This window comes from Cynocephalus volans, chromosome 10, assembly GCF_027409185.1.
Source record: "Cynocephalus volans isolate mCynVol1 chromosome 10, mCynVol1.pri, whole genome shotgun sequence".
NCBI lineage: Eukaryota > Metazoa > Chordata > Mammalia > Dermoptera > Cynocephalidae > Cynocephalus > Cynocephalus volans.
This window is the reverse complement of record NC_084469.1, coordinates 14,617,553-14,641,567: the sequence shown is the minus strand read 5'-3', so window position 1 is coordinate 14,641,567 and position 24,015 is coordinate 14,617,553. Positions and strand designations below refer to the sequence as shown.

The window sequence follows — 24,015 nt, the reverse complement described above, 5'->3', positions numbered from 1 at the left end:
GTCAAAGAGGAAAGGTTCAATACAAGTCAAAGAACCCCCAAAACGTAACTTCACTTGTTTCTAGTGCTCAGAAAGGGTCTTAAATAATCAGCAGGTGAATCACCTAATGTCAAGAACAGAGGAATCAGGTAAATGATCAAACCATGCTGCTGTCCTCACTTCAAAGATGCTCTGTACCTTTAAGAGCAAAGTGGATGGAGGGTACTGGGTCCAAGCTTTGCTTTCTAAATAAAGTTTTTTTAAAAAAAGGCACTAATTTGGGAAGGACTTAGCAGTTACACGAGCAGGTAAGGTTATCAGTTGCCAGAATTAAAAACCTTTTGTGAACGGTGTTCCTAGAGACGGGGGGGAGGGGCGGTGGGGAATGAAGTGACAAACCAACTAAGAGATATGGTTGTACCAGGTACAGCAGCCCAAATTTCACTGCAGGAGATAAATTGACACACCGAGTAGCCTGCACTTCAGTAGGGAAAAGAGGGCCAGTTTAACCTCACTAATCGCCCTGCGCACACACCCTACCGGGCCTGAGCGGCTCCACTCGCACCTGCAGCGAAGTCCACCAGGTTTGTGTTAACGGCGGCAGAGGGGCAGGAAGGCGCCCGCCACGCTGGACGTTTCCCCGGGAGACTTAGATCCCGGAACGCCACGCCGTCCCGAGTCGCTGCTGCACCGCCCACCACCATCAGCACCTTTCCTCCCTCCCTGGGGTGCGGTCACGGGGAGAACCCTGCCTAGGGCACAGAACAGCTGAACACCGGGAGCCCGCCCCCCAGCGTCCAGCCCACGGCCTCTCCACGCACACTGTAACCTGTAACCTCCAAACAACTGTGGTCCCTCCAGATCGCGGAGCATGACACGTGACTCTCGGCGCCCCCAGGCGTGAAGTCCGAGGACACCCAGCGCTGGACGACCTCCACCTCTCCGGACACGCTTAAAGGGGCTGCAAATGCCAACCGCCCTCGAGGGACACCCAAGCCCTCAATCTCCGGTCCTAACTCGGTCCAATGGTCCCTCTGCCCGAAACACGGTTCCGGCCACAACCGGTGTCCCGGCGCGCCCTCCCCGTTCCGTCAGCCGAGCCCTTCCCACTTGATGCCGAACTGAACTCCCAGGGGCGCCGATCTCCCCGCCCGGGTTTGCCACCGCCGCCGGGCCTACGTTGGGGCGCAACCCAGGGCGAGCCAAAGGCGCCCAGAAGTTGGGTGAGTCTCCCGAAGTGACCGATTCAGCTCCGATCCCTCGGGGGACAAGGGGTCCCCGCGGAGCTTGGAGGACGTCCTCGGCCTTCTGAGCACCCGGCCCTGCCCACGGCCCGGCCCGCCGCCGTCTCTCCCCGCTCAGACTGGGTACACACGACCTTTGAAAAGTAAACGCGTGCGGGGTTGGGCGACCTTGGGTGGGACGCGCTCAGGGCTGCCTCACAGGCGGCCGTGCGCGCTCAGGGAAAGTTAAAGCCCACAGAGGCGCCCCGGGCGTCGCGTCCTCGTCCCCTGTCCCCGAGGATGGTGACGCGCGTGGGGGGCAGCGGCGCTGCTCCAGAGCGCCGCCCCGAGCCACGCGCACGCGATCTGTCAGCGGGAGCCCGCGGGCAGACACCCCGGCGGGGGAGGAGAGCGAGGGGGCGCGCGGGGCAGCGAACGGAAGGGCCTCCTCGACAGCGGGCGGCAGCCCTCCGCACACGCTCGGCGTCCGGAGCCTCCTGCCCCCGGGGCGCCTGGAGCGCGTCGCAGCCTGCACCTGCACCCCAGGCTCCCCATCACCCCGACGGCGCCGCCCTCGGGGCCCTGGCAGGGGTGCACCGGGCCAGCCGCCCCCGGCGGCCCCTACTTACCAGCTCCTCGGCGACCTTCGGGGTGCAGAGTCCTCGCGCCGCCGCCCCCCGGCCCCCGCCTCTGCCCGGCGGCCCAGCCCCGCAGCGCCGCACTCCGGCCGCTCCCCCACGTGCTCGCCCAGGCGGGTGGAACACAGAGACATTAAATACTGAGGACGCGCAGCGACGTGCCCGCGGCGCGACGCAAAGCCCCGCCCCTCGCCCTCATGCCCCCGCGGCCCCGCGCCCTCGCGCCCGCCTCGCTCACCTGCGCGTGCGCGCCGCCCGCCGCTCCCGCCCGTACCTCGGCCGCGCCTCTCTCCCGCTGCGCCGGAGGGGGCGCGGCTGGGGCGCTTCGTCAAGCTCCCTCCGCCGCCCGGAGCCGGGCCCTGCTCGTGCTCTCGCGAGAGGAGCTGTAATCTCGGCGGGCCCGGGAGAGCGGCCTGGCTGCAGCTCGGCGGGCTGTGGGTGCTCTGTTTCCCGCCGGACTCGGTCGGTCATTTGGACTACCTCCTGCCTCGGGACGGAGTGGCCACCGGAAAAGGCGGAGGAGCCGGTGAGGGGCAGGGCTCACTATGCTTCTAGGCTTTGAGCTTCCCTGTAACGTCACTTCATCGTAATGCATAAGTAGGTGGCCATTAATATGGCTCAATAGTAACTGCTTAATGGTGATACCTGGTACCACTCAAATGGAACTTCCTTGCCCATTTTCACAACTGGATGGTGTCGAAGTGAAACACTTTCCTATAAATGGGTTTGGGTTTTGGAGTGATTCCTGCGAAAAGATCGTCACCATGAGTCACTGCCTCTGCCAGGAACTTGGGAAAATAAATCCCCCCCCCCCAAGTGGACAGGGGTTGGAGTCCCGAAGGCTGGCCAGACCAGCTCTCACCATTAAGACATTAGGACTTTAAGTGAGCATTTGTTGGGACAAAATATAGAAAAGAGATCATGCTAAGAACTAATCATTACTTGGGAAAAGGCTTAATCTTCACTATGATCAAGTGCAAAATTAAATAGCAGTGAGATACTATTTACCTATTCAGTTTTTTGATGTTGTGGTTTTTGTTTTGGCCACTGGCGGGTGTGGGATCCAAACCCTTGACCCTCGTGTTATCAGCACCAGGTTCAAACCAGGAGAGTAACCGGCCAGCCCTACCTATTAAGTTTTAAGCATACATTCCTACAGTCCCTATTGCATGCTGTGATAGGTGCCATGAAGGAAGCAAATAGGAAGCTGACATAGGAGAGATGACAAGAGACCTGTTTTAGGTCCTGCGGTTAGAAAAGACCTAAGGTGAAATTTAAACTGAGACCTGTTGGATGAGAAGGAGTCAGCCTTGCAAATTGTATGTGGGAGGAAAGGTTAGGGGAGCATTCCCTGCACAGGCACAACACTGGCAAAAGCAAGAAACAAATTCTAGTGAACAAAAAGATCAGTGTGGGTGGAATATAGTGAGAGGGAGAGTGCTGAGAAAAAGGGTAGGAGACATAGAGGGAGTGTCGTTCTTGTTTTTTTTAATTTGGTGGCGGGGGGGGGGGTACTAGGCCACCTTATAAACCAGGGTAAAGCTTGGATTTTCTTCTATTCTCCTCAGCCCCAAAGTCAGTCATGATTCCACCTCAGGGCCTTTGTACTTGCTATTCCTTTGACCTAGAATGTTCTGTGGAGCTCACTCCCTCTCCTATTTCAAGTCCTTTGCTCAGAGGTCACCTACTCAGTAAAGCCTTACCTGGACTCTTTGTTTAAAATCATCACCACACATAAACAGGTAATTCCCTCACCCCTTCTTTATTTCTCTTCATAGCCCTTACCACTATCTACTATATTCTTCATTTACTTCATGAGGGCAGGGATTACTGAGGATCTGGAACCTAGATGGTGTATTAGTCCATTTCTGTTGCTTGTAACAAAATACCTGGAATTAGGTAATTTGTAAGAAAATGAAATTTATTGCTTACAGTTTCAGAGGCTGGTAAGTCCAAAGTCCAGGGAACATGTACATCTGGTGAGGGTCTTCTTCTTGGTGGGGGCTTAACAGCAATGCAGGGGTCTTACGTGGCAGAAAATGGCAGAGCAAAGAGAGAGAGACAGCTCCTCATGTGCTCTCCTTTTAAAGCCCTCAGAACCACACCCCTGACCACCATTATTAATCCATTCACTGTGGTATGGTCCTACAATCTAAGCGCCTCTTCTAGGCCCCACCTTTCAGTTACCATAATAGGATTTCTCACCCTCAGCAGTTACAGTGGGAATTAAGCTTCTAATACATGAACTTTGAGGAACAATTCAGTCAATCCATAGCAGAAGGTGTTCAGTAAAAATGTGGTTAGTGAATGACTGGGAAGCCATTGAAGTGGGTTAAGTAGAGAGTGACAAAATACATTTTCTGTTTTTAAAAGCAAGCTGTAGGTGCTATGGGAGGAATGCATTAGAGGGAGACCAGTGTAGAAGCAGGTAGACCAGTTAAGAGGCTGCTGCAGGTGGTTCAGGTGAGAAATGGTGTTGGCCTTGAGTATCAGGTGGTGGCCCTGGGGATGTAGAGACTTCTTTGGATTCAAAATATATTTTGGAAGTAATGTAGTAAGACTCACTCATGTTGTTGCAGGTAAGGAAAAGGGAACAAAGAACTATGGTCCCTCTGGCTTGAGTTACTGTGTCAACTGGGGTACAATTTACTGAGAAAGGGGAAGATGAGGGCAGAGAAGCATTACTTTTATTATGGGCCCATTAAGCTTATACTGTTTTTGTGACATCCAAGTACAAATAGTAATTAAGTTGTATACCCAAGTCTGGAACTCAAAGGAATGGTCTGGGTGGGAAATACAAATATCTATTGAGAATTATATAAAAGGAATATTTTAAAGAAAGGCAATGCTTAGTGGTGGAGGTAGGAAAGGAAAGAAACTGGAAAAATGATGTTCAGGGGGTTAAGCCATGGAAGCATTGGTAGGAAAGAAAAATGGGGAGAGAGAGGGCAGAGATGAGGGAGATGAGGCTATAAATATGATTATGAGAAGGAGGGACAGAAGAGCAGGGAGCAAATAAGATCAATATGTCAGTCATATCCAGTGTGTGGGGACATGGGCAAAGGCTTTCAGGAAAAAAAGGAATGAGGGAAGAAAAGAGGAGTGGGTTAACTGGAATACTAGGGAGAGTGCAAGATACAAGTCAAGGGGGAAACGCAAGAGAACAGGATTAACTATAATCACAACCAGCGCTCAACCCAGAAAAGCTGAGGCAGTGGCCACAAGGTCAGGGCAGTTCAAAGGTCACAGAGGTGGCCCTGGTATAAGATTAGCAGGTAGAGGAATGAGAAGGGAGGTGAGGATGGAAAGTGATCCTAAGAACTGAGGATCTGAGAACTGAGGAAAATCAGATTACATTGTTAGGCTTGAACTTTACCATCAGCTCAAAATGGGCAAGGTCTGCTTAAGGCAGGAATTTTAACCAGGACACATAAAACAGCTTCAAGGATGTTCACGAGCTCCCATGACACATGGTTTTTCTACAGAAATAGTTATGGGTAGCTTATATCAGATTCTCTAAGCCTAATCTTAAGAAAGAAAGAAAGAAAAAAAAAAAGAATAAGAATCCAGTGAATAAAGCAAAACACTTTATTCAAAAAAGGAATATGTGGGGCTGACCATTTAGCTCAGTTGGTCAGAGTGCAGCCTTATAACACCAAGGTCAAAGGTTCAGTTCCCCATACCAGCCAGCCACCAAAAAATAAATAAATAATGGGCTGACCCCGTGACGCACTCGGGAGAGTGCGGCGCTGGGAGCGCAGCAGCGCTCCCGCCGCGGGTTCGGATCCTATACAGGGATGGCTGGTGCGCTCACTGGCTGAGCGCAGTGCGGCCAGTCACAAAAAAGACAAAAAATAAATAAATAAATACACACACACACACACACACACCTCAAAGAAGGCATATGTCGGTCAAAAGGAGGAGGCCAGAAGTGAAAACATTCAAAGGAGATAAAGAAAAAAGCAAAAGTAGGCAGTAAGGGAGAGGGTACTCATCCCTTCTGATCAAGAAGCTGGCCTCTCTAATGAGTCAAAATGGTCAGATAGATCAGAACCCAATGATATTATTCATTTAATTTCTACAGCTCAAGACCCTCCCTCTGACTTCATGCCCACCAAGCAACCTTCTGCTAATTCTCTCTAAGGAGAGAAGCCACAATTAGACTTATAAAAGCACTGGTCCACCAATGACATTTTTGTCATTGTAAATTACATAAGTTGCCCTCTCGCATTCTACGGCTTGTACATCACGTGAACATTTTTAGTATGAGTCTGCTTTCAGTTCTGGAACTCAAACATGGTGATGCTTCTGAACCTTTTGTAAAGCTGAGGCTTGATGCAAGACCATGGGGAAATTCATCAAGGTGACCACCTTGTGAGGCTCTTTTATTTCTTTTTATTTTATTTTATTTTTTAAAGATGACCGGTTAGGGGATCTTAACCCTTGGCTTGGTGTTGTCAGCACCACGCTCTCCGAAGTGAGCTAACCGGCCATCCCTATATAGGGATCCGAACCCGTAGCCTTGGTGTTATCAGCACCACACTCTCCCAAGTCAGCCACAGGTCGGCCCTTGTGAGGCTCTTTTAAAAAGTCAGCCTCACAAATATGTATAATCAATCATGTTTCAATAAATATATGCATTAAATATATGTTTGATAAATATATATAATAAATATATCTATATTAAATTTATAAGTTGGGACTGCCAAGAGGACAGCTGGTTGACTTTTTTTCTTTAACTGTATATATATTAGTATATATTTTACTGGCACATATATTGAATATTTAATATATATTTAATATATGTAATAAATATTTAATATATTTAATATGTATTTAATATATTTAATATATGTGCCAGTTATATGTATAATATATATAATTAATAATAATAATAATATATATATATAGTTAAAAAAAAAGAAGTCAACCAGCTGTCCTCTTGGCAGTCCCCCCAACTTCAGGGGTCATATATTTGAGAAATGTCTTACCTGTTCTATTTGAAGCATCTACAAAAGGAACTTTTTTAGTGCTAGTAAGTATGAACTGTCTCCTTTATGAGTATACCTTGTAGGAGCCCCTCCCGCTCTCCACCCCACTCCCAATTCCTGTAGAGGGTACTAACATTAATAAAGCACATGTATTTCACAGGGCCTTAACCTTTTTTAGTAGGGCCACAACCCTTAGATTAGAAGGACCATAGTCCTTAGATCAGGCTGTAGCTTAGTAGGATCTTTATCTTAGTAGGACAACTGTCCTTAGCTGTTAGAAGGGCCAAAGCCCTTTAGATTAGGCTGTAGCATAGAGGGGCCACAGCCCTGTAGTTTTAGCAAGGCCAAAGCCTTGTAGTTTGAGAAAGAATCTCACCTTTTAGTATTGCACATAGAAATGCTAAGTTTGGGAAAAAAACAGAAAACTTTCACAGGACTAAAAAGTCTCTGGTGGGGATATGAGGATTGTAACACAGCATAAGTGCTTGCTCTAAGGGCAGATGCCCTTGGTGCAGCTAAACCTAATTATGGGAAAATATGTATACTGAAAGCTTCAAGGCTACTCTGCCAATTAGTGATGGTTCCACATTTCACCTTCAACTGCTTCTCTAAGTTTCCTAGGGAACTAAGTGTTGCCATAATGATTATCTCATTGGTTCTTTTCTTTGTCACATAGCTTAGTTTTATGACTCCCTTGATGGTAAACTGCTTAAACTATTTTTAAGTTGTACCTACTTTAATGAAAATTGTTATGTACCCAGTTTGTTTATGTTTTCACTATGACTGATTAACCACCTGTGTTTTTTTCTGTAACTTTTTGCCTGGACAAGAAAAAACTGAGAAAAGCCCTGATTTGGGGTCATTTCCCAGGAATTCCCTCTCTCTTGAAGAAGTCATCTCCTGGTATTAACCCCTTCAGGCCTCTCACTGCTCAGGAGAATTGGACTTTGAGTAATCCTTTGCATCTCCATCTCTGTCACCCTGAGGGAGAGGTGACAAATTCCCTTAAAATGAAGAAGCATTTGGTTATGTCCCAGGACCATGTGTGTCTGTGGGGAAGAATAAATGACCACTCCTAGAGAAGTCAATAGAAAGAGCTGGGAAGTTAAACTAACAGCACTTAAATAACCAATACTTAATGAGCACTTAATGCCCAGCACCTTGCGAAGAAATTTATCCCAATCCTCCATCAACCTCAAAAACCATATACTCTTGTTAGGTTGTATTCCTGCTTCACAGCCCTTCATCACACAGCAGCAGAGGCAAGATTTTAACCCAAGCAATCTGACTCAGAACCCATGGATTAACCAATTCACTAAACTGCTGCTGGAGGCAGACCCAGAGACCCAGGGAGCAGTATTATACAGAAACATGTCTGTTATGGGTTAAATCGTGTCCCCCCAAAAGTATGTTGAAGTTGTAACCCTCAGTACCTCCGAATGTGACTTATTTGGAAACAGGGCTGTTGCAGATGTTACTAGTTAAGTTGAGGTCATACTAGAGGAGACTGGGCCCCTAGTCCAATATAACCAGTGTCCTTACAAGAAACAACCATGTGAAGGCAGAGAGACACAGAGAGAGCACTATGTGAAGACAGAGGATTGGACCGATGCATCTACAAGCCAGGGAATGCCACAGATGGCCAGCGGACAACCAGAAGCTAGGAAGAGGCAGGCAGGATTCCCCTGCAGTTTTCAGAAAGAGCATGGCCCTGCTGTCACCTTGATTTTGGACTTCTTTCCTCCAGAACTGTGAGAATAAATTCCTGTTGTTTGAAGCCACCCCATTTATAGTAGTTATAGCAGCCACAGGGAACTAATACAGTGCCCTTCTTTCTTGCACCATCAACACCAGTTGGTAAAAGGGAAAGTGATGTCATTCAGCAGGTGATAGAAGGAGGCTGTCCCCTGCCTCCCCTCTGGACTCAAAGTGCCATGGCTTCACAGGGCAGGAGCCCCATCCAAGTAGCTGTGATGAAGGGGCATCGAATAGCTGCTACCCAGGCTCTGGCACCATCACCACCACATACTTCTTGGAAATTTTTCAGCTATATATTTAAGATCTTAGTTCTAGTTCTGTTCAAAGGCTGCCTCTCAGGGATATGGCTGGCAATTTCTCAGAGGCCCCTCCAGGCCTCCCAACTTCTCCCAATGGCAGTTCAGTTTAGAACTGAAGCCTAAGTAACTGCAAACTCCTTTAGGCAGGGTCAAGTTCTACCTAAAGTCAATTTAGGTCCTTTGATTATAGCAAAGCTTATGCATGCAGAAAAGCAATTCAATTATTGCAGATTGCTACCTACCTCATTTGATTCCATGGGTGATATCTTCTTCTGGTCCAACTGTTAGGATCTTCCAGGAAGATCTGACCATCTGACCATGCTGGGTGCCTGTGTATGGATGTTTGAATTGCTTGAATCTATAAGAAAACTGCACTGAGCCCTCTCTGGATAAGATTTATCATTTGGTGTACTGTGTTTATTTTGTTAGTTTGCATACCTTTCTATACATGAATGCAGTTGTGATGGTCTGCAACAGCAAGATCCAGAAGTCTCAGTCACCTGCAGGGAGACAGGAACTTCCCTGAAGATGAAATATTCGGCCAAAGTGACCCACCCCCAGGAGTGACGAGGCAGAATATATAGCAATACAGGAGCTTGGACACTGCACCTAAGTTTTCCATTGTCCCCAACCTCCACACATCCCTTAACATACCTCTGAAAGCATTTTCCAGCTCTACCCATTCTAAAACCAGGCAAGTTTCTTAATAATGTCTGTCTCCTGATTGATTAGGCATGCTAGTTTCCCACAGACTAGTGCATTCTCCTCAGAACTGCCACTAGCCCATATAGTGGCACTATGCAAATTAGGCAACAGGTGTCCCTTTCCCACACAGGTACAGCCCTGTGTCAGGCCCCATGGTGAGCAGAGTGCATCAGCACAGCCTGGATTTCAGCCCCACTTGCCCTTGGGTTGGATGCCCATGTGCAGGATGTGACATGCATGACCCTCCATGACATTCCTACAGTTGGGAGTGAGTGCTGTCTATCATGACACGACAAACCAACCAGACCTCTTGGGGCTTTATGCTCCACACTGCAATGGCTTTATTCATGTAATTGCTGCCGAAGCCTAAAGTATTGACTTGCTCAGCACAGATGATTATTTGGTGATAACCCTGGAACTGGTATCAAGACTATTATAGGATGTTTAAGAGAGTGGGCTCTGGGATTGTAAATCAGACTTTGCACAACAATTTGGCAAAATCTAGTAGAGTTAAAGATGTACATATACTATAATGCAACAGTTGCATTCTTAGATGGAAACTGTTGCAGATTTGCTTAGGGAGACATGGATACAAATGTGTATTGAAACATTGTAATAGCAAAAAAAATTTTTTTTGAAACAACTTAATGTCCTTCAAAAGGCGAATGACTAAATAAATTATGGCATACTTCTACAAAGGAATACTATATAGAATTAAAAAGCTATATATATCAACATGAATGAATCTCAAAAATATATTTGTTGAGTGAGAAAAAGCCACTTCTGGTACAGAAGGATGCAAACTATGATTTATTTTGTTAAGTTTTTAAAAACCCATAATACATTGCTTATAAATGCATGTATATGTTCAAAAACAAAAACAAGCATGGGTTTATAAACACCAAATTCAGGCTGGTGGTTATCTTGGGATCAAGAATGAGAGAGAAAGAGAATATGTGTGTGTGTGTGTGTGTGTGTGTGTATATATATATAATTACCATATATATGATTGTGAGGGTACACAGAGGACTGCAACTGAGTCTATAATGTTTTACTTCTTTACAAGCATTGTTTACTTCTTTAAAGCTTTGAAGCAAATATAAAAAGTTTAGACTTTGGGGAAGTGGATATACATAGATGTGTGCTATATTCACCTCTATAGTTATTTGTGAGATTGAAATGTTTCATAATAAATAGTTTTTCTCTTTGCAAAGTGGAGCCTCTGGCATCAGACTGTGCACATCTGAATCTGTGCTGCCCGTGACAGTATAGCCTCAAGCGAGTACCTAGCCTCTCAGTGTCCTCTGAAAAATGAGGATAATAATAGGACCTAATTCATGGGGTTGTGAAGATTAAATGAGACAATCCAGGTAAAATACTTTGCACAGTGCTGAGCACATGAAAAGCTATTATTTGATTTTAAGTACTTTCACCATTCAATCAAGAGCAAGTAAAAATTCATTCATCAAATATGCAATAAATAGGGAGGGAGGTTTTGGTGATGGGGAGCAATAATCAGCCACAATGTATATCGACAAAATAAAATTTAAAAAAAAAAAAATATATATATATATAAATGCAATAAATAACTATTTTGTGCTAGGCCTTGTTATCCAGAGGCCATGGTTATCAAGGTGAATAACACCCGGTCTGGTAGGGAAGGCTGACAGGTACATACGTTAAGGTCAGTGTTGTGCTGGAGGTAAGTACTAGGTGGCGTGAGAGTTGGTACATGTTGATGCATTTCATTCTGCTTGTGTGAGGGTTGGGGTAGACTGACCATATCGTTGGTACTCTTTCTGCATTTGACATTCACCAAAATCGACTCTACTGCTTCAGTTATCTTTGGTGCATAATAAACCACCTCACCAGTTAATGGCTTTTAAAACAACAACTGATTGTTAGCTCACCAGGGATGGTTTGTTTCTGATCCACATGTTGTCTTCTGGGTGACTTGACCGAGGATGGAGGGCCCAAAATGGTGACACTCACATGTCTATTGCTTCAGCTGCGATGGCTGGAAAGGCTGGCCAGACATTTCTTTCTTTCTATGGTTTCTCTAGAAAGGGAACTGGACCTCTTTACATGGCTTGGGGGTCTCTAACAGGAGGAAAGCTGAAGCTGTCAGGCTTCTTAAGACCTAATCCCAGACCTAGGCAACATCACTTGTGCTGCACTCTACTGGTCAAAAGAAGTACCAGTCCAGCCCAGATTCAAGAGGAGGGTCAAAAGATGGGAGAAGCAGCAGAACAATGTGGATCTCTAACCTACCACTTCTATTATATCATATTCCATTTTACAGCCAATGTATGACTTAGCAGGTACCTGACCAGTGAGATTCTGGGACTGCTTTAGGAGTCAATGGTTTGAAACACAGCATGACATAGCTGCGGTAACACAGGGTTCAAATCCACCTTTCATTACCCACTGTATAATTCTAGGGCAACTCTCTTCCCACCCTCACCTCATTTGTCAGATGAGGGGCAGTAAGACCTTACTTCCCAGGGTGACTCGAGAATTAGGGAGAATGCAATGGAAGTGGCTGTGTGTGGCAGGTGAGACGGTCGAACGGCGCCACAGCACTGCTGCTGCTATTAGACTTGTTTCCTTTCTTCTTAGGTAAAGTAACACGACTGGTGTATTTGGAGTCATTTCTTCTGTCTGTCATGGGAAAACCCAACATACTATTAGTAGTGCCCACCCCCTCTGAAAACCTCAGCAATTATGCCATGAAACTGGAGTACAGCTTTGCAAATTTGTTCAACCTTTTGGGAAGCAATTTCATAATTATTAACAAGAATCATAAAAAAAACTCACATCCTTTGACCCAATAATCAGATTTCCAGAAAATTATTCCCAGGGAATTGATTCCAAGGAAAAGCAAAATCTGTACACATCAACCTCCTTATTGACATTTTCTTTAGGGCAACTAAAAATAGAGAAACAGCTTAGATATTCAATAGTAAAGGAATTGTTAGCTTACTTATGATACAAATAAATACTTTCTGGAATGGTATGTAATTGTTAAAATGACAATTATCACCATTATATGGTAGCATGGAAATTTAAAAAAATAAAATGTTAAACGACAGACTCAGAATTAAAAAATTTCTCTACATGAATAAGGACCAGAGCCAGACATGGAAAAAACACTTGTTTGTGTTTGGAACGTTGGTTTGGAATTGATTTTTTTCCCCCTTTAGAGGTATTCTTTGTTTTTTTGTGGCTGGCCAGTATGAGGATCCAAACCCATGCCCTAGGTGTTCTAAGGCTGCATTCTAACCAACTGAGCTAACCAGCCAGTCCTCCTTTATTGTTACATTGAATGAAAATCAGAAAAAATTTGGACAAGGCCGTATTGAGAAACAGTTTATTAAAAAAAAGAAAGGCCACATAATAAGTGCCAGCGAATGAATTGCAGAGCTTTTAAAAATGCAAGTGTTTCCACTTCTTGCTGGAGATTCTAATTTGGAGGGTCCCTAGTGGGGAACAAATTGATTTTTTTTCAGAGCTCCACAAGTGCATTTAATGCACACCAGTGTGAGACTCGCTAAGGTGAACACTCATCATTACCCTTTCAAATAATCTAATAAACACACTGTCTGATCAGAAATAGCAATACAAGGAAACTTACATAGTGAGAACTTTTTTCTCTGAATAAAATATGTTCCTACTTGTGGAGCTTTTATATTTCCACTTATTTGGTTTTACTCTGATACATTTGTAGACTTTGTATGTAATCGAGAACACAGAAAGGACAGCTTTCAGTAAACACTTGTGGTTCTGTATAATGTAAGAAGGAAAAAAAATGATCTAAGGCTGACGGCCTAGGGTTTAGCAGGAAGAGTAATAGAGGCAGAAAAAATGTCATCTCCTTATCACGCAAGAGAAATTGCTGAGAATTACAAAGACACTGTGACCGGCTGTGGCCCTTTCCTGAGGAACAGAAGTACTGGGTAATCTCATGAGATTTAATATGCATATTTTTGTTTCTTTTACAATGCTGGCATTAACCTGTATGGAGTTACTGTGAGACTGAAGAGTAGAAACAGAAAAAGCCAAATAGAGCCTTGTTCTGCCCAGCTTAGCTTTCATAAGAATATAGTAAAAGAGACAGTAGCTTCTTTGAGAAAATCCTGACATAACAAGTTTTAATGATGACTCGTTTCATGAAAACATCATTTCCCAAAGTGTGTTTTTTGTAAAACGTAGTTCGTCAGAAGGCTGGACAATATTGTTTGGAAAGGGGTTCTGTGATGAAATAAGTTGGGAATTCAGGGTTTACCCAAGTTTGAGAGGTTTCTTTGCAGGACTACTCAAGGCCTTTGTGAATCTTTTTTTTTTTCTTTTTTTTTTTTTTTGCGTGCCTGGCCAGTATAGGGATGCAAACCCATGACCTTGTTGTTGTAAGCTGTGCTCTAATCAACTGAGCTAACCAGCCAGCCATCAAGGCCTTTGTGAATCTCTAAGAAATGAATGTAGTATGAAATACTAAAACCTTCTCTTGGCTGATGGGACACACTTTGCAAAACACTTCCATAGACCAGTATGATTTCCAGGAAGAACTAAATACATGTTAGTTATTAAAGTGTGGAAAATTAACACAGGCCATTATAGTCCTAGGTTTACATTACTTAATTTGGATTTTTCACTTAGAGAAAATTAACTTTCATGTAAAAATTAGGAGACACTACAGTATGTAGAAGATTCAAGAACCTTTCCAGACAAACCTTTAGAGTGAATAAGGAAGTTCACTAAAGTTTGTGGACATAATATGCTTGTTTTTATTTTTATTTTATTCTTTTATTTTTATTTTTTATTTATTTATTTATTTTCCTATATAAAAATGACAGGCAAGGGGATCTTAACCCTTGACTCGGTGTTGTCAGCACCACACTCTCCCAAGTGAGCCATGGGTCAGCCCTTACGCTTGTTTTTTTGTTTTTTTGTTTTTTTGTTTTTTTAAAGATGACCGGTAAGGGGATCTTAACCCTTGACTTGGTGTTGTGAGCACCACGCTCAGCCAGTGAGCGAACCGGCCATCCGTATATGGGATCCGAACCCGGGGCCTTGGTGTTCTCAGCACCGCACTCTCCCGAGTGAGCCACGGGCCAGCCCCGTTACGCTTGTTTTTTAAAAATTGTTTTTTTGTATACCAATAGCAAACAATTAGAAAATTTAATTTAAATAATACCATTTATAATAGGGCCAAAATCTACAAAGTATCGAGGAATAAGTCTAATAAAATATGGTCAAAACATTTACAGAGAAAACTTAACAGCCTTTGTTGAGAGACAAAAGAATTCCTAAGCAAATGGTGAGATTATATGGCACGTTTGTGGGCGGGGGGGACCCAATGGATGTGATAAAGGTGAAACAGTCTCCATCTTTCATTTCCTTTGCTTTCTGATTAAGACATATCACCCTTCTCACCCTTTCATTCTCTTGTTTCTTGGAATGTCCAAAAAAGAGGAAGATATCAGCTCTTTTACTGTCAGAATGTCCTCTGCCTGTCTTAGCAAGCCTCTAGTGAGACAGTTTTGAAGCATCATCTAAAGACCCCCAATAATAACCTTGTGCTTGTTTGTAAGGTTTCTAGTAAAATACAAAAAGTTCTCAAAGCGTGTTAGTGTACTGTCTGATTCTATAAAGGACTTAGGCAATTTATTTGTGCCTTTCAGCCACTAGATATCTCTTTGGATACCTTAGCTAGAAAGGGCTTTAGTTGTGCTCAAAATTGCCCAATCTAATTCTACTGAATAGAGTGTGGTAGACGTCATTGAAGGTGGCTTCCCGGCTCACAATTCTCCCAGTGGCCACATTTGTGCTACGTTATTTTCTTGTAACAGACTCAACCCCAAGTCATGGAGGTGGGCAAGTGACCCAGGCAGGCTCAATTATGATGCTTCATTCCTCTGGCCTGTGATTGGTCCACGTGGTGGACACAGGACCCAAGCTGGGCTGATCAACCTTTCCCTGTGTAGAGAAGAGTAAAGCCAACAGAAAAAGAGCAGGCAGAGATGAGAGACATAGATTTTGAACCCCTGGTTTTTAGTCACTCCTGCGCTTTCATGGTGTACTAGTCTATTTCTGTGGCATATAACAGAATACCTGAAACTGGGTAATTTATAAAGAAACTGTATTTCTCACAGTTTTGGAGGCTGGGAAGTCCAAGGTCCAGGGAACACATCTGGGGGGGGGGCCTTCTTCTACAGCAAGGCAGGGTATCACATGGTGAGAATAGGCTGAGCAAGAATGAGTTAACCTTTGCACTCTCTCTCCTTATAAAGCCATCAAAGCCACACCCATTACTCCATGAATGGATCAGTCCATTCACAAAGGCACAGTCTTCACAATCCAATCACCACTAAAGGCCCCACTTTCCAAATACCGTAATTGGATTTCCCACCCTCTTAACACTGTTTCAGTGGAGACCAAGTTTCAATGAGTCTTGGGGAGACATTCAGTCCACAGCACATGGACTGAGTATATGAGCCAAAGAAGGCCCCCTTTGTTGCTTAAATTAGTTCAGCATGGATTTCTATTTGTTGCAATCGAAGAATCCTTACAATAAGTAAGCAATTGGAAGCTTCCATGCCTGGATTTCCCAGGGGTCTACACAGGCTACCTAATAATATAGTCAGAGGTTCTTCAGGGAAGCAGAACAACTACAAGTTATGGGATAAAAATGTTATCATATCAAGGAGAACTTACACATTTGTGGAGGAAGCCGGGAAAAGGAGCGTCCAGGAGGAAAGCTGGGGATCAGAGAAGAGGTCACTATTGGGTCAATCTGAGAGCTAAGCACATTGGTAAAAGCAAGGCTCACGGGAGGTCAGTGGGAAGCCATGCCTCTGCATAGCTGCTGCCTTTGGGGATCACTGTCAAGCATCTGGCAGTAAGTCAAGGGCCACTGTTGGTCACAAGAGTTGATAAGAAGAGGTGGATCAGAAGCAGAGGAGAGCAAGGACAAGCTGGAATCCATGGGCACCTCTGCATCTGTCTATAACCACTTCTAAGCATGACAACCTACAAAGGGTAATGGCTGCTACTTCACCTCCACCTTCCAATATGCATGCAAATTCCACTTTTGACCAAATCCAACCTGGAGCCATACAAAGAAGGAAAATCTATAAAATGTAAATCTTAACTTATTCAAGGTGGCATGGTTACAAATTGCCCTAGCCTTTATCCAGGCAGCCACACATTGAGGACCTCATCTAAAGGTTCCCCCGTGAAGCAGGAGAACCAAGTGTTACATGGTTTGACTTGTCCAGGGGTTCTGCAGCAGTCTGACCCTAAGCCGCCAGTTGCGCTTCTCACTGGGAAATTTTTCTCACACCCTTCCTGGTTCCTTGCCTCGGTAGCCCTCTTCTTTATACTTGAGAGCCCTGGATCCTTCTCCCATACCTGTGGTAGGCTCAGCCTTGCCACAATTTTTAGGACCAATCCTGACTTCAGAAAGGAAGATTAAGAATACTTAGCTCAGTCTGTTAGAATGTGTTGCTGATAACACCAAGGTCCAGGGTTCAATCCCTGTACCAGCCAGCCACCAAAAAAAAAAAAAAAAAAAAAAAATCCCAGAAAGAATACTTAGCTTGTTGCTCAGGCACATAGCACAAAGTAAAGTTTGCTCTGGGGCCAGGTTTGACTCCTTGTCCCTGTTCTAGGTTCTGTTGGCTGGCTTCTGCCTCGCTCCTAAAGTGAAAAGTGCCTTTTCAATGATGTGTTGAGCATTCCCTGCTGGCCTTCTGGGACTAAGTGCCAACCTTGCTTTGCCCAGCCCTACCCACCAAGTCCTGAACTCCAGCCAGGAGCAATGATGCTGCTACCTGCTGACATGCTTCTCCAATATCAGCTCCTACAGTCTAATTTCCTATTAAAGCTAACTGAACCATGCTCAAGCAACACTTTTCCAAGACATTTTGAATTCCTACATTGTTTGTATAGGTGATTCTTGTTCTCCAGAATCAAAGGGTCACCTTCCTCTTGTGCATAGCCCCACAGCCCATACTAACCTCCTTCTCAACTCCCACTAAACTCTAACTCTCCCTTGAGGACGAACTTTCCCAATTTTTTCTCAATTTCTTTTTTTGTGTAGAGTACAAGTGGGCTATTTCATCCCTTCAAGCCCCACACAGCTAAGTTTGACATTCAGTTATATTTTATTCTCTGACTGAGTTTCTCTTGATGAATATCAATAGCAGCAGCTGACTTTCTTTTCCAATGAAAAAAAGTGTTTATTGTTATTTTTTAATTACCTAAAGAAAGTTTCTGCATACCCAAGCTGTATTAGTCTGTTTCTGTTGCTTATAACAAAATACTTGAAACTGGGTGATTTATAAAGAAAACAAAATTTATTGCTTACAGTTTCTGAGCCTGGGAAGTCCAAAGTCCATCTGGTGGTGGGTCTCACATTGCAAGATAGTGGAATCAGAGAGAGCAGAGAGAGAGACAGATTCTCCTTTTCTTTGAAAGCCCTCAGAACCATGCCTGTGATCACCATTTTTAATCCACTCACTACTGCACAGTCCTACAATCTAATCACCTCTTCAAGGCTCCATCTTTCAATTACCATAATAGTATTTCCCACCCTGTTAACAGTCACAGTGGGGGCTGTGTCTAATACATAAAACTTGGGGGACACAATTCAAGCTTCAATGAGTTTTGGGGAGATGTAATTCAATCCACACCAAACATGAACAAAGAACTACAAAGTCATGGTGAGATGGAATACCAGTCATTCACTCACTAGTTCCCACATGATCTATACCTAGAAAAATGACAAATGACTACATGTCATGGATCTTTGGAGTCACCCAAAAGTATTTTAAATGGTGACTGTGATATCCAAGAATGCCAAGGATTGATCTGTTGCCATCCTGTCTACCTCTTGTTATACCAAATGGCTCTATTTTATTCCCACTTTACTAAACAATTACTTGTGCTCAGTTTTCCTGCTCCCCAGATTCTGCCTTCTGCCAGACAAACTGGACAGCCCCCCCCCCCAGCACCCACACCTGGGGGAAACCTTCCCAGGGCATATTCCACCCCAGGGGCTGTGTCAGTGCTAGGTCTCCACTGTTCGCAGTGCACCTTGTTTCTTCAATGCTCTGGACTATGTTGTCCAGGGCGATCATCAGTACCAATAACAACGCATTGGGCACCAGATGTACTGATTCATGTAAATCATTTAAAATACCTCTGCTTGCTCCAGGGAAATAGATCAAGAGAGAATAAAGGCATCTGTGAGATATTCTTGGATCATTAAATCATCTCATATGAGCCATGCTAAACTCTAACAAGTCAAGCAGGATTATTATCGACCACATTTTAGCCATCAAATTAGGCTTCAGTTCAAATGAATGACCCAGTGATACTTTCATGTGCTCTACAGTTCATTGAACTCCCTGTGTAATCATCGTGTAGAGTACATTTAAGTCTGTTTCATAGAAGTTTGAGCAACACACTCTTATCGTTTTGGGTGATTATGAATTTTATGATCTTTTCTCTTTGGGTGTATTTTTTACTTATTTAATGCTGAGTCCTTGGTCAGGAGCACACTGTCCCATTTTAATACTATTCCTATGAGAAATCAATATAGTTTTTTTTATTCAATGAATATTTTAATGTTTAAATGATCCACTCTACCACTAAGTACGTCATGAGTTCTGCCTCTGACTTGTGCACTGAGGTTGGGTGTGTGTGGGGCGGAGGATAGTGGGGAAGACTTGGGCCTGAAACTACTTAGAATGAATATGAGCTTGGGAAGGAAAGCTCTGTTCTAGGACTGGTGACGGTGACAAGTTTCCCAAATGGCAAAAATAAAATAAAATAAAGTGGAGGGGGAGGAATCTACTGGTTCAGACAGCTTTGGATCTTCAACTTGCCCTTGTTTTCCTCCTATGGAATTTCAGTTCATTCTTTGCTCTTCCTCTGGACAAAATGGAGTCATTCCTTCTTTCCCTGGCCCTATTTTGGCCCTAATACCTAAAGGCCCTAATATCCTTCTCCTAAAGCTTCACACCCTCAGCCCCTCCTAAGCACCTATGGTAGGCCAAATAATGGCCCCCAAAGGTGACCACACCTTAATCCCCAGAACCTATGAATATACTACTTTACATGGTAAAGGGGACTTTGCAGGTGTCATCAAGTTAAGGATCTTAAGATGGGGAGATTTTCCTGGATTATCCATGTGCATCCGACGTAATCACAATGGTCCTATTAAGAGGGATACAGGAGGGTCAGAGGCAGAGAAAGAGGCGTGACTACAGAAGCAGAGGTCAGAATGATGCAGAGCCATGAGCCAAGGAATGTGGACAGGCTCTAGAAGCTGGAAAAGGCAAGGAACAGTTTCTCCAGAAGGAAGGCAGCCTGACTGACACCTTGATTTTAGCCCAGAGAGACCCATTTTGGACTTCTGACCTCAAGAACTGTAAGAGAATAAATCTGTGTTGTTTTATGTCACTAAGTTGGGGGTAATTTGTTATAGCAACAATAGAAAACTAATATGGTGACCCAGCCAGCAATGACTGGGAGGCAGAGTCAGAGGGGTTATCTAGTTCTGTGCTGCCCAGTGTGGTAGCCACCAGTCACTTGTAGTTGTTGAGCAGTTGAAATGTGTCTAGTCTGAATTGAGATATGCTGCAAGTATACAATACATACCAGATTTTAAAGACTTAGCTAATACGTTGGATACATGGGATTTAATAAAATATATTATTAAAATTACTTTTTAAATTTTTTTACAGCTGGCCTGTAGGGAGATCTGAACCTTTGGCCTTGGTGTTATAAGGCCTTGCCCTAACCAATTGAGCTAACCAGCCAGCTCAAAATTACTTGCATGTATTTATTTTTGCTTATTAAAATGTGAGCAATAGAAAATTTTAAATTATACATGTGGCTTGCATTATATTTATACTGATCAGCACTGCTGTAGAGATTTGAATGAATCTCACTCTGGCAGTTCCTGATGTCACCGTGAAGTCCTATGGGTTGGCCCAGACCTTCTGCTTCCAGCTCATATGCCTTTGGTTTCTGTTGAGTCATCCAGGACAGTGCCCGAAGGGGACCCTGCCCTGAATTACCTTGAACCTGTCTTGGACCTTGATATTCTGCCTTATGTTTTTCAAACTTAAGTTTTGTGGGTTGGGGCCATCTTTAAAAAAAAAAAAAACACAAAATCAGGCATGGGTCTTGGAACAGTCTGTGCAAATGAGGGATCTTGAAGCTTAAGTTTCATTAGCCTCATGGTAAGTCTGCCTCTGCCTTGTCTCCCAAATCTCACCTAGGGTGACTTTTCCTTCACCCTTTAGTTTGCCAGGGACCCTACTCTCCATAGATCTCTCACTAGTTCCTCACACAACATCCAAAGTGATCACTGCCCTTAATGCAGGCAAGTGGGCCCTTGAGCTTTGGAAGACTCTACATAGAACAAATACAACAACAACAAAAAGAACAAACACAACAGATTTGTATATCAAGGAAGGTAAGGGTGCTTGTCTCTTGGGATTTGGCACTTGGTGCTGGCACAGAACAACTCACACAGCATAATTCATCTGTTTCAGGTCCCAAGAAATTGCTTCTCTACATTTCTAGCCCTATGTCCTTGAAACAAAAAGGGAATGAGTCAGAATGCCATGAAGATTTGTCAATTGTGCTAACATAGAGCTAGATGCTGCTTCAGAACCCAGGGAGAAGGCACTAAAGAAAAAAAGAAAAATCAATTAACTTGTCAAGTCATTTCTCTCAACATAAATGCAATAGATTCTTGCATAACAAGGTATCATTTCTCAGTGATGCATGGTTCTAATATTTAGCAACTGACAGCTAAATATTTTGTAACATTAGATAATTTGTATTATTATTAAATTTGTATATATGCAGGTCTACATGTAACATTCATTAAACATGATATAAATTGGCAACTAGATGGACAAACACAAGAAATTTAAATATAAATTTCTGCTTTATTTAAATAATTTTGAAAATGAGTATTAAGTCAAGATCATCATAGAATAAGAAAATACAAAAGTATTTTTCAGAGAAGAAACAGCCCAAAAGAAAAGGAAATAGAAAGCAGTCTGCTTAAATTTCTAAAAACTGGAAACAATGAAAGTGAACAGATTTCTGCTGATCATGGCCCACATAAAATTTGCAGATGAGACTTTTACAGATTCTTTATTTAATAGATTTAATTACTAATCATACGAAAATGAACAAAAAATATCTTTGAACCCATAATTTGGAAAGATCAGATGAAATCCCTACAAATTCATATTCTTCATATTGTTGGTCAAAACAATGAGAACAAAAAAGAATTGTTCATAACAAATTTATAACTCAGAAAGCCAAATGCAACTCCAGCATGTTCATTAGCATATGAAAAAAATTGCACTTATAAAAGCTGCAATTGAATGTGAAAACCAAAAACCTTTGGAACTTTACTATGCTTATTGTATAGTGATCCTGAAAAATGGCTCCCACATCCTTCTGTCAGTATAAATGTTTCTAGCAAAATGCAATCCAATTCAAATTAATGATTACAATTTTCCATTGCATGAAAATGGCAGAAAATTTAGTGTTTAACTTTACACCAAAATTATTTGTTATTTATTTTTTGTTCATATTACACAAATTATTTTAGATGGAGAAAGAAATTGTAGAAATAGCTTTTATATGTTTTTATATCCTAAGTACAATGTAATTTCTTACTACAGTGACAGAATTTTATGACCACTCTTCAAGATCAGCTTTGGCCAATCAGGGTATTTGTGTCTGGAAACACTTAGGTTCTTGATTTTTTTGTTGTTTTTTTTTCTAAGGTGAAACATCACTTGCTGCTGTAGATTGCATGCCCCCCTCAATCTCATTGAGACTTAATCCCCGCTGTAACTGTTGAGGGTGGGAAATCCTGTTATGATATTTGAAAGGTGAGTCTTTGAAGAGGCGATTAGGTTACAGGACCATGACATAGTGAATGGATTAAAAGTGGTGGTCAGAGGCATGGTTCTGAGAGCTTTAAAAGGGGAACACAAAGAGTCTGTCTCTCTCTCTTTGCTTTGTCATTTTCACAATGTGATACCCTGCTGTCATTTTTTCCACCACCAAGGGCTTCACTGAATGTGTTCCCTGGACTTTGGACTTCCCAGCCTCTAAAACTGTAAGCAATAAATTTTATTTTCTTTGTAAATTATTCAGTTCTGTGTAGTTTGTTATAAACAACAGAAATAGACTAATATACTTGCATGCAAAAAATATGTATGCAATTACTAGAATTAATTTTAAAGATTGAAAAAACAAAACAGAAATAGTATTGAACAATGACAAATGATGTTATTGTATGATATATGATTTCCTTATAAAATAATATTTAATTAAACATAATGATACTTTTTGTGGCAATGACAGCTCAATATTTAGAGAAAACAATGGAAATTTTCTAGGTCTCATAGAAATTATGCGATGCAAAAATATTCAACATGTAACACAAGTTTTTAAAAAATGCATTAAATGATCACCATATAGAATGAAGAACTTAAAATGAGATTATTACTTTAGTGGGTTTTAAAGTAAGAGAAGAAATCATATATAACATATTTAAAAGTAAATCTTAATTACTCAGTTTGAGTAGATTATATTATGGACAAAAATTATGGAAAAAAGGTAATGTATAGTATACATAATGATGAACTACCAGAAAGGGGGAAAATGAAACATTGAAATTAATTAATATTTCATTAGTTTTACATCTCCACTAATAATTACATTCAGTTACCTTTGCTATTTTCTGGTTTCAGTCATATAAAAACCACAGCTTTATAAATGTTTTGTTACTTTGTTCTCATGAAAGTATTTTGTTTTGTTATTATGAAGCTACATTTGTTAAAGTAGGGAGTTAGACCATATTTTATTTAATAATTTTTTTAGTTTGATTTTGCACTGCTAACTATTTAGACATATGGCACCTGGGTCTCTACTTGCATTCTTTCCCTGGTCCTGACAAATGTTAGGAGTGGGCCCAGCTACCGTCCAGGTCTGACTTTCTCAGCTATTGAGGCTAGGTTCAGTGGGTCCCTTTTGAGCCTCATGTCCCTGAGGAGCTCAGTCTGCAGCCACATCAGTTTGCCAAGTCCTGGACACAACAATTTCCAGCTTCTTCTTCAACCTTCCTACTCAGTTGTTGAGGTGCCAGCAGGTCTCAGGATCAAGTGCACAGGTATATCTACAATAAAATGTTCCAAAAGTATAAAACATACTAAACCGAGCATATGTGAGGAGCAGCCTCAGAGATGACTTCAGAATACTGAGAATACTCTACCAGCTTATGAAATGATCGCTATTCTTTCTCCTTCCTTCTGGAATTCCAGATAACCAGTATTTGGAATTGTAAGTACCAATCCTGTGGGTAATGAAGAGATTT

General features: G+C 42.7%; 2 protein-coding genes across 3 annotated transcripts in view; one reads left to right on the top strand and one right to left on the bottom strand.

Annotated features, from left to right (window-relative positions):
• Positions 1-2,508, bottom strand: part of AKAP1 (A-kinase anchoring protein 1) — a 30,957-nt gene extending 28,449 nt beyond the window's left edge. Inside the window, exon 1 of one of the 2 annotated variants that reach the window (XM_063110653.1) lies at positions 2,079-2,508. The gene's annotated coding sequence lies outside the window, so the exon portion shown is untranslated. Of the gene's footprint in view, positions 1-1,831; positions 1,930-2,078 lie in introns of those variants that run through there. The other variant, XM_063110652.1, reaches the window with a different exon arrangement.
• Positions 1,005-24,015, top strand: part of LOC134387280 (basic proline-rich protein-like) — a 28,228-nt gene continuing 5,217 nt past the window's right edge. The window contains exons 1-4 of the mRNA XM_063109766.1: positions 1,005-1,202; positions 1,412-1,957; positions 2,021-2,366; positions 23,963-23,981. Of these exons, the coding sequence (XP_062965836.1) occupies positions 1,005-1,202; positions 1,412-1,957; positions 2,021-2,366; positions 23,963-23,981 (1,109 nt within the window). The remainder of the gene's footprint in view (positions 1,203-1,411; positions 1,958-2,020; positions 2,367-23,962; positions 23,982-24,015) is intronic.